This window comes from Oncorhynchus keta, chromosome 11, assembly GCF_023373465.1.
Source record: "Oncorhynchus keta strain PuntledgeMale-10-30-2019 chromosome 11, Oket_V2, whole genome shotgun sequence".
Lineage (NCBI taxonomy): Eukaryota > Metazoa > Chordata > Actinopteri > Salmoniformes > Salmonidae > Oncorhynchus > Oncorhynchus keta.
The window spans coordinates 39,115,782-39,126,973 of NC_068431.1; the positions used below are offsets into that span (position 1 = coordinate 39,115,782).

The 11,192-nt window shown below is 43.0% G+C and overlaps 1 protein-coding gene across 1 annotated transcript; it reads right to left on the minus strand.

Moving 5' to 3' along the window:
• Positions 1–277: 277 nt before the first annotated feature.
• On the minus strand, positions 278–10,109 carry LOC118390733 (reticulon-1-A-like). The gene is made up of 7 exons (XM_035781449.2): positions 9,945–10,109; positions 2,422–2,632; positions 2,015–2,153; positions 1,650–1,719; positions 1,390–1,436; positions 1,214–1,272; positions 278–981 (listed from the first exon to the last, which is right to left on the minus strand). The coding sequence occupies exons 1-7, from the start codon at positions 9,955–9,957 to the stop codon at positions 867–869; spliced, it is 654 nt and encodes a 217-aa protein (XP_035637342.1). The 5' UTR covers positions 9,958–10,109; the 3' UTR covers positions 278–866.
• Positions 10,110–11,192: the final 1,083 nt, after the last annotated feature.

Here is an 11,192-nt window from a genome sequence, read left to right on the forward strand (position 1 = left end):
GATGACGACAATTGCGACGTTCTAGCTACGTACAATTATTTGTAGAAGACGGGGGACGCTTCATGGACTGTAGGCTTTGTCGCTTGTTGCATGTTGGATCAATATTTTACTCTCAGTGAGATGATAACATGAATGTTATGTTTCTGATAATTATTTAGGCATATAATTGTAGAATTATTTAATTTGATGAATAATCAGTGTAATGTGTGTTTGTGTGTATGTCTGAAAGTAATATACTGAGATGTCAAAAAATATTAATTGATGGGAGCAATTTAGAAAGGTTCAAACATGTACTCAACATTTATTCAACAATTTAAGCAAAAATCAAGAAAAAGGGAACAATGCAGTTTAATGACACTTTTCAGTAAGCTCCAATCATTGAATATGCACCCATTCACCCATTCTTACGCTTTGAGTGCACTTCCAAAGTAAATTATAAGGCATGTGGTCAGATGGCCAGTGTTCACCCTGTGTGGTCTTAAGATGGCAAGTGTTCTGTGGTATATATACCCCCCCCCCCCTAAGGTGAACTAGTTGTCTTTTAGATTTGACTGAAAATTCCCTCCCATATAAACATTGCATTTGTCTATAAACATCTTTAGTGTACCAACACCAAATACTGGATTTGAAATCTTGTTCCCATTCACAGACACCACAATGGGAAAATGGAAATATAAAACACCAGTAGCCTTCCAAAGAACACTCACACTCCCATGAGGTTCTTGTACCCCCTCCCGTCACACCCCCATGAGGTCCTTGTACCCCTCCCCCCTTGTCAGAGTTTCCCAGCCCCTAATCCCAGGTGGTCTGATAAGATGTATGAATGACCCCCCTCTTTTCCCATAGATCCCCCTTTCTCTTTCTTATCACTTTGACTTTTGTTTGTGTTTTGGGGCCAGGGCTGGCACCGGGGTCAGGGTAGTGGTTGGAGCAGGTTTAGCCGCAGTAGAGGATCTCAGTGTACTGCACAACCTCTTAAACCTGCAAAGACAAAAATGAGAGTGTCAAAAGAGGGAAATCAGTTACTTTATACTGCATCTTAAATTACGAAAAATATGTATAATGTGTTGAGCATAGTTGCTGGGTTATTGTGACCTGAATGTTTTAAAGAACATAATATTAAATGTCCCTGTAGGGTTTAGTAAGGAAATTAGCCATATGAAAATTGAAAACAGTCATATCAGTCATTTTAACAGGCTTGTTCAGCACTTACAAGCTTTTGATTTTCCTCAGGAGGCCGTTGACCACTTTGCCAATCCTCTTCATCCGACCCTGTCACCGAAACACAAGTGCATATTAAACACAGTCCTTTGGTTGCTGCTGTGATGTGGATTACATTATAATTATCTACAAGCAGAGTCTGTGAACAGCAGGAGCTCTCTGCCTCACCTGCATTTGTTTGTAGAATAGAGGAAGAGAGAAAACACAGATGACACCTGCAGAAGAGATCAACAAACTATGTTACAGACATTATTTACATATAACTTTATGACAGATCAGAGGTGATGGCGGAAAGTGAAGTATGAATGAAACAAAGAGAGCAATGTAGCATGTTATGGTATTTAGAGCATAATCATGTATGAGGGTAGTGCTGTAGGACGGTGTGGTGTAAGATACTAAGATAGAGAGGTGGATCAGAATGGTCTCACCAACTATCACCAGGGTCAGTCCGTTGGTCATGATGCCCACATAGACCAACACGCACAGCAGCAACACAAACTGACAACAGAAAAACATGTGTTTAGATTGTCATTGTTTGGAATAGGTAGAGATAGCATGTGAGTTTACGAAGCAATGTATGTTTTGTTGATGTATTGTATATATTGCATCTGTCCACTTGCTGATGTAAGCCCTCAGGATGACCAGTTATGTTGTCTGACTCAAGTGCTGGTGATTGTGTGACTTCAACCTCTAGCTTCTTCCCCAATCCCTACACATATTTTATAGTACATAATTACAGTAATACACAGAGGTTTTTTGCATTTTCAGAGGGACATTGACAGTGGCCCCTGACCTTGATGGAGTCCATGATGCTGCCGATGAAGAGCAGGCGTTTGATCTCTGTGATGGCGAAGGCAATCATCAGCACCACTTCCTCCACCACCAACACCGTCTCCTCATCTGTCAGAGAGCTGTCGTCTCCTATATAAGACCTGGTAACACACACACACACACACACACACACACACACACACACACACACACACACACACACATCTCTAGTTTAAGAAGAATTTTCTACCAACAGATGCACAGAGCCATACACAGATGGCTGTTTGTGTGTGTGTGTGTGTGTGTGTCTGTGTGTGTGCTTGAGTGCGTGCCTGCGTGTGTGCGTGTACACAGATGGCTGTTAGGGTGATATGATATGTCTCTCTATATATAAACTAGAGCATGGTAACTGCTGTAAACTGTACTCACTGGAAGGGGTGCACTCCTTCAGGGTTCTTACGTATCAGCTCTAGGAGTTTGTAGTAGAGGCGTAGGGGGAAGGTGAGACACATGATGGCCATACACAGGTAGGACAGCACGGTGATGGCACTGAGCTGGAACAGGCTGGCCAGGCCTATCACCAGCCCTGTGAACACCAGCCCTGTCTTCCCCACATCCCGCCAGTAGATCAGATCCACTACTGCAGAGAGACAGAGAGAGGATGGAGTTTGTATAGATCATTCATTCATCCATTAATTAATTCATTCATTCATTAGTAAGTGGTGGAGGACAACAAGTGGATGGAAGGGAGAGATAGATGAGTTGTACAGATGAATAAGTGTGGATGTCGGGGCTGGTACTCAGACTGATCTGGATGAGCGATTTACAGATGTTGGAGCTTAATTTGAGCTAGTTTGCAACAGCAGGAAAATAATCTTGCAGCAACAGGAAAATGTTCATTATTATGTGGATTATACTTAATGAACATATTTTGTAGGGGTTGAGGCATTTTTCGTTAGGGCAAATCAAGTCTGATATTTTAAAGTGGAAATTATAAACTTTAGAAGCCTTTTTAAACTTTGAATACACTACACGTTTGTATTTCCTGCTGTGCAGATAAATTCTCAGCAACTAAAGAGTGCTCAAATTAAGATCATACAATTGTATGGAGAGCAATTGAGCTCATCTGATGTCTGGAAGGAAAAGTGACAGAGAAGTTCAAACCACTCTTAATATAGAATTATGTACAGAGATAGATGGAAAGAGAAGTGGTCTATCTTAGATATTTCATGTGTTTGTTTTCAGCTGGGCTGTCTTAATTTGTTAGATATCTATTCCAGATTGGTGGTGATCTACAAATGTAGGATCTTAATTTGACCACCCTGTTGCAGATGAACTTTTCCGCAATGCAGGAAATGTCAAACTTGTAGTTTATTTGAGGTTTAAAAAGGCTTCTGAAGTTTGTAATTTCCACTTTGAAATTTCAGACTTGATTTTCCCTCACAGAAAATGTATCAACACCTACAAAAATGTCCATTAATTATAATCCACATAATAATTCACGTTTCCTAATACTGCAGGACTCTTTTCCGGCTGTAGCAAACTGGTTCAAATTAAGATCCTACATTTGTAATATTGGAACTGTGGTGAATGCTGTGGTCAAACAAGGGATACATGCAACAAGTCTTTGATAATTAAGTAACAAGTTACATCATTGGGCAGTGATACCATTGCCTCAGCCCTGACTGTTGGCAATACAAGTTTGAAATATGTCAATTACATTAGTTGAACACTGAAAGTGTGGATTAAAAGAGGACAACAAGGGAGTTACAAAGGAGATATCCCCAGCACATTTTGTTAATAGCCATCTTAATTCATTGAGTGCCTTCTTGTATTATATTATATTATTTAGTTTGGCTCCTGGATGCTGATTGTCTGAAAGCTATGGCATATTTAAGCAATAAGGCCCGAGGGGGTGTGGTATATGGCCAATATACATCGGCTAAGGACTGTTCTTAAGCACGACACAGCGCGGAGTGCCTGTACACAGCCCTTAGCCGTGGTATATTAGCCATATACCATAAATCCCGATGTGCCCTATTGCTATTATAAACTGGTTACCAATGTAATTAGAGCAGTAAAAATAAATGTTTTGTCACCTGTGGTATACGGTCTGATATACCACAGCTTTCAGCCAATCATCCTTCAGGACTCGAACCACCCACTTTATAACTATAACTATAAACTCGTTGGTTCGAGCCCTGAATGCTGATTAGTTGAAGACCGTAATATATTGGCCATGTACCAGACCTACTCGGGTCTTATTGCTTAAATATACCATTGGTATAACGCAAAACGCTTGTTTACTGTTCTAATTATGTTGGTAACCTGTTTATTTGAACAAATAAAACTCAATGAGATCAAATAGAATAGTAATTTAGCAATAATATAATTAAGCAATACGGCACCTCAGTGCTTTGTGGTATACAGTAGAGCCAATAAAGCACGACTATGGGCTGTATCCAAGCATTCCGCATTGCATCGTGCGTAAGAACAGCCCTTAGCCGTAGTATACTGGCCATACTCCATACCCCCTCGGGCCTTATTGATTAATTATATTCTGTTCTATTTGATGTCACTGAGTTTTTATTTTATCATATATTTCTCTATCCTCATGATTCCTGCTTACAAGCAGAAACTCAAACAGGACTTACCAGTGATGCACACAATAAGCTACAGGACTATTTCGCTGGCGTAGACTGAAATATGTTCCGTGATTCATCCGAAGGCATTCAGGAGTTTACCACATCAGCCACCGGCTTCATTAATAAGTGCATCAACAAAGTCATCCCCACAGTGACAGTGCATACCATATCCAATCAGAACCCATGGATTCCGAGCAACATCTGTACTGAGCTAAAGGCTAGAGTTGCCTCTTTCAAGGACTAGGACACTGATCTGGACGCTTATAAGAAATCCCGCTTCACCCTCCGACGAACCATCAAACAGGCAAAGCATCAATACAGTACTAAGATCAAAACTTACTACACCAGCTGACGCTTGTCGGATGTGGCAGGGCTTGTAAACTATTACGAATTACAAATGGAAACACAGTCGCTAGCTTCCCATTGACGCTAGCCTACCAGACAAGCTAAATGCCTTCTATACTTGCTTCGAGGCAAGCAACACTGAACCATGCATGAGATCACCAGCTGTTCCGGACGACTGTGTGATCTCTGTAGCCGATGTGAGTAAGTCCTGTAAATAGGTTAACATTCACAAGACCGCAGGGCCAGATAGGTTACCAGGACGTGTACTCAGAGCATGCGTACCCAGCTGGCAAGTGTCTTCACTAACATTTTCAACCTCCCTGAACCAGTCTGTAATACCTACGTGTTTCAAGCAGACCACCATAGTCTCTGTGCCCAAGAACGCCTAGCGTAGCACTCACATCTGTAGCCATGAAATTATTTGAAAGGCTGGTCATGGCTCACATCAACACTATCATCCCAAACACCCTGGAGCCACTCCAATTCGCAAACCACCCCAACACATCCACAGATAACACAATATCTATTGCACTCCACACTGCCCTTTCCCACCTGGACAAGAGGAACACCTATGTGAGAATGCTGTTCATTGACTACAGCTCAGTGTTCAACACCATAATGCCCTCCAAGCTCATCACTAAGGTAAGGACCCTGGGACTAAACACCTCCCTCTGCAATTGGATCTTGGAGTTCCTGATGGACCTCCCCCAGGTGGTGAGGTTAGGCAACAACACATCCGCCACGCTGACATGGGGGGGCCCCTCAGGGGTGCGTTCTTAGTCCCATCCTGTACTCCCTGTTCACCCACGACTGTGTGGCTGCACACGACTCCAACACCATCATTATGTTTGCTAAGGACACAACGGTGGTAGGCCTGATCACCGACAACGATCAGACAGCCCCTCCCTCAACGTCAGCAAGACAAATATCTCTTGACTTTTCCCACATTTTCATACGATTTAGCCTTATTCTAAAATGGATGAAAGAAAACAATCCTCGGTAATCTACTAATTTATCTATATAAATATTCAAACCCTTTGTTATGAAACTCAAAATTGAGCTCAGGTGCATCCTGTTTCCATTGATCATCCTTGAGATGTTTCTACAACTTAATTGGAGTCTGTCTATTTAAGGTCCAACAGTTGACCTTCAAAGGAATTGTCTGTAGAGCTCAGAAACAGGATTGTGCCAAGCTTGTAGAGTCATACCAAAGAAGACTTGTGGCAGGATTGTGTCGTGGCACAGATCTGGGGAAGGGTACCAAAGTATTTCTGCAGCATTGAAGGTCCCCAAGAACACAAGACTCTTCCTAGAGCTGTCCGGCCTACTAAACTGAGCAATCGGGTGAGAAGGGCCTTAGTCAGGGAGGTGACTAAGAACCCGATGGTCACTCTGACAGAGCTCTAGAGTTCCTCTGCGGAGATGGGAGAACCTTCCAGAAGGACAACCATCTCTTCAGCACTCCACCAATCAGGCCTTTACAGTAGAGTGGCCAGATAGAAGCCACTCCTCAGTAAAAGGCGCACGACAGCCGATATGCAGTTTGCCAAAAGGCACCTAAAGACGCTCAGACCATGACAACCAAGATTCTCTGGTCTGATGAAACCAAGATTGAACTATTTGGCCTGAATGCCAAGCATCATGTCTGGAAGTAAACCTGACCTCATCCCTACGGTGAAGCATGGTGGTGGCAGCATCATGCTGTGGGGATGGTTTTCAGCGTCAGGGACTGGGAGACAAGTCAGGATTGAGGAAAAGATGAACGGAGCAAAGTACAAAGAGATACTTGATGAAAACCTGCTCCAGAGCACTCAGGACCTCAGACTGGGAAGAAAGTTAATCTTCCAATAGGACAACAACCCTAAGCACACAGCCAAGACAATGCAGAAGCGGCTTCGGGACAAGTTTCTGAATGTCCTTGAGTGGCCCAGCCAGAGCCCGGACTTGAACCCAATCGAAAATCTCTGGAGAGACCTGAAAATAGCTGTGCAGCGACGCTCCCCATCCAACCTGACAGAGCTTGAGAGGATTTGCAGAGAAGAATGAGAGAAACTCCCCAAATACAGGTTTGCCAAGCTTGTAGCGTCATACACAAGAAGACTCAAGGCTGTATTTGCTGCCAAAGGTGCTTCAGCAAAGTACTGAGTAAAAGGTCTGAATACTTATGTAAATGTGATTTTTGTTTTTTATAAATGAGCAAAGATTTCTAAAAACAGTTTTTGTTTTGCCATTATGAGGTATTGTGTGTAGATTGATGAGGGGGGAAAAAACTATTTAATCAATTTTAGAATAAGGCTGTAACCTAACAAAAAATGTCAAGGCGTCTGAATACTTTCTGAAGGCACTGTATGTACAAATCTACCTCAATTACCTTGTACCCCTGCAAGTTGACTCGGTACAGGTATTCTGTGTATATAGCCAAGTTATCGTTACTCGTTGTGTAAATCATTGCACTGTGAACTCCACTGTGTACTTTTGTGGGGCAAAAAAGTATTTAGTCAGCCACCAATTGTGCAAGTTCGCCCACTTAAAAAGATGAGAGAGGCCTGTCATTTCCATCATAGGTACACTTCAACTATGACAGACAAATTTAGAAAAAGAATCCAGAAAAATCACATTGTAGGATTTTTAATGAATTTATTTGCAAATTATGGTGGAAAATAAGTATTTGGTCAATAACAAAAGTTTATCTCAATACTTTGTTATATACCCTTTGTTGGCAATGACAGAGGTCAAACGTTTTCTGTAAGTCTTCACGAGGTTTTCACACACTGTTGCTGGTATTTTGGCCCATTCCTCCATGCAGAGCTCCTCTAGAGCACTCCTCTAGGACTTTCAACTCCCTCCAAAGATTTTCTATCAGGTTGAGATCTGGAGACTGGCTAGGCCACTCCAGGACCTTGAAATGCTTCTTACAAAGCCACTCCTTCATTGCCCCAGGCGATGTGTTTGGGATCATTGTCATGCTGAAAGACCCAGCAACGTTTCATCTTCAATGCCCTTGCTGATGGAAGGAGGTTTTCACTCAAAATCTCACGATACATGGCCCCATTCATTCTTTCCTTTACACGGATCAGTTGCCTGGTCCCTTTGCAGAAAAACAGCCCCAAAGCATGATGTTTCCACCCCCATGCTTCACAGTAGGTATGGTGTTATTTGGATGCAAACTCAGCATTCTTTGTCTTCCAAACACGACGAGTTGAGTTTTTACCAAAAAGTTATATTTTGGTTTCATCTGACCATATGACATTCTCCCAATCTTCTTCTGGATCATCCAAATGCTCTCTAGCAAACTTCAAATGGGCCTGGACATGTACTGGCAGGGGGACACGTCTGGCACTGCAGGATTTGAGTCCCTGGCGGCGTAGTGTGTTACTGATGGTAGGCTTTGTTACTTTGGTCCCAGCTCTCTGCAGATCATTCACTAGGTCCCCCCGTGTGGTTCTGGGATTTTTGCTCACCGTCCTTGTGATCATTTTGACCCCACGGGGTGAGATCTTGCGTGGAGCCCCAGATCGAGGGAGATTATCAGTGGTCTTGTATGTCTTCCATTTCCGAATAATTGCTCCCACAGTTGATTTTTTCAAACCAAGCTGCTTACCTATTGCAGATTCAGTCTTCCCAGCCTGGTGCAGGTCTACAATTTTGTTTCTGGTGTCCTTTGACAGCTCGTTGGTCTTGGCCATAGTGGAGTTTGGAGTGTGACTGTTTGAGGTTGTGGACAGGTGTCTTTTATACTGATAACAAGTTCAAACAGGTGCCAGTAATACAGTGGAGGACAGAGGAGCCTCTTAAAGAAGAAGTTACAGGTCTGTGAGAGCCAGAAATCGTCCTTGTTTGTCGGTGACCGAATACTTATTTTCCACCATAATTTGCAAATAAATTAATTAAAAATCCTACAATGTGATTTTCTGGATTTTTTTTCTCATTTTGTCTGTCATAGTTGAAGTGTACCTATGATGAAAATTACAGGCTTCTCATCTTTTTAAGTGGGAGAACTTGCACAATTGGTGGCTGACTAAATACTTTTTTGCCCCACTGTATATGACGAAGAAACAAACTTGAACTTGAACTTATGGCTTGTTTATTGTGTGTCTAATGCCTACAGTACCAGTAGCCTATATGCTTCTTGAATTAACAAACGTCAACAGGCGAGTTGAAGATATATGGTCTCCACTCCATATGCCACACGTACACAACACATAGCTTACAGAGACATGTACTGTATTTATGGTTCTGTTCACAACACATGACCTCTTAGGGTATCACACACACACACACACACACACACACACACACACACACACACACACACACACACACACACACACACACACACACACACACACACACACACACACACACACACACACACACACACACACACACACACACACACAATGCATTAAGTAGATTGTGCAAACGCACAGCAGATCTGCAGTAATGCTGAAGAGTCCTTTCGGCAGCAGCTGAAACTCCCAATGAGCCCACTAACACTAACCAGTGTAAATTTAGAGGGGAAATGATCTGATTCAAACTAACATCCAGGCTCACAGATAGAGCCGAGTTCCCTCCTACACCCCAACCCTTAACCCTAAATACCCAGCAGCTGTGCCCATAATAATTCACCAACATGGCCAAAACAGATCAAATATTTGACGAGTAATCACTCCTCAAAGACAGATCAGGAGAAAGAGGCTTGCTCAGCACCATTCTGTCAGCAACTTGTTTTGTTTTTGTTGTCTGTGCCTCTCTCCACTAACTGTAGGTCTCTTTGCCTAATATCAGTGACCTGATTAGAACTAATCTTCCTGCCCACCTGCCCATTAGTAGAGCCCCTGAGGTGGGCATGGGATCACAGAGGAGTCCTTCTCCCCTCTCACTGGTCCCACAGCCACCTGGTCACATCAGCCCATACACAGAGGCCACCTAAGGAAAAGTCACACATTTACACCGTCTTACCTTTGGTGGCCATTTCGGCAGCGGATCACTCTGCAAACCACCCCACTAGCTTACTCTGCTGCTCACTAATCTCCTAGACCCCCTGCACTCCTATGGCCCTCGCTAGGATCTTTTTTTGTCCTTACCATCCCTGTCAGCAGTACAGGGCCCGGCTGGCCTACTTTTATCCTGCCAATTGGATACCCCCTCTTTGAGGGCGCACGCGCACGCGCACACGCGCACGCGCACACGCACACACACACACAGACACACACAGAGACATGAAAACTCCCACACACACTAACACACAAACCCACATTCACGTAACTTGGGGAACCTGAGACGTCAGTATGTGTTTTAGTGCAGACAGTTCCTTGGTCTCCAGAGAGATCCTTGGTTCATTGGCCTGTCTGTTATGCAAAAAAAAAAAACCTCAGTCAATCAAAGGAACAGGTTTTCAAAGTAGGCCTACCACTCTATTAGATCACACCAGAGGTTAGTATTTATGTATAGGCATTTAATCCTTATAGGACTTACAGGTTGATGGATTAGGATTTGAAGAATACATAGCCCAAATAATACAAATCCCTCGTGTTACATTCATATAGAAAAGCACTCGCATGAAGACACAAAATAAGGTTCTCCATCATTACTGTGTTCTATTACAAATCATCATGCGTTTTCACATAAATCTCACAAATCAAAAAATTGTTGCGCTGTAGATTTAGGTCAGTTTAAAACTCTAATTACTGCTGAGTACAGTCTAATCACTTAAAATCACTGTAACTAGTCATTCAAATCTGTTCCGTTTTTATTTGCATATGAATTATGAGTATAAATAGTGTCGGGCAGGTTGTTCTAAATATAGACTGGCCATGGCCAGAGCTAAGTGCGTCATACACATATTCAGCTCAAGGCAAAGTAAAACACTACAAATGCACCATCACATGACTCATAGTGGATTTAAAAGGGAGCATCAGTGTGCATAATATAGATGAGCCTTCTCTCTCTCTTCCTGTCCCTCCCTCCCGCCCTCCCTCCCGCCCTTTACTCCCTCCCTCCCTTTACTCCATCCCTCCATTACACCCTCCCTCCCTCCTTTACTCCCTCCCTCCTTCCCTCTCTCCCAGTCCATTCCTCTCACATGCAGTAGTCTGTGCTGCTGTTATAAAAGACTGATGCTTCTGGCTCCTCTAATCTGCAGGCTAGAAGCCTGATAATCCAGACTCATCAAAGGTCGAGATTAGCAGAGAGCTGGATGGGGAGGGA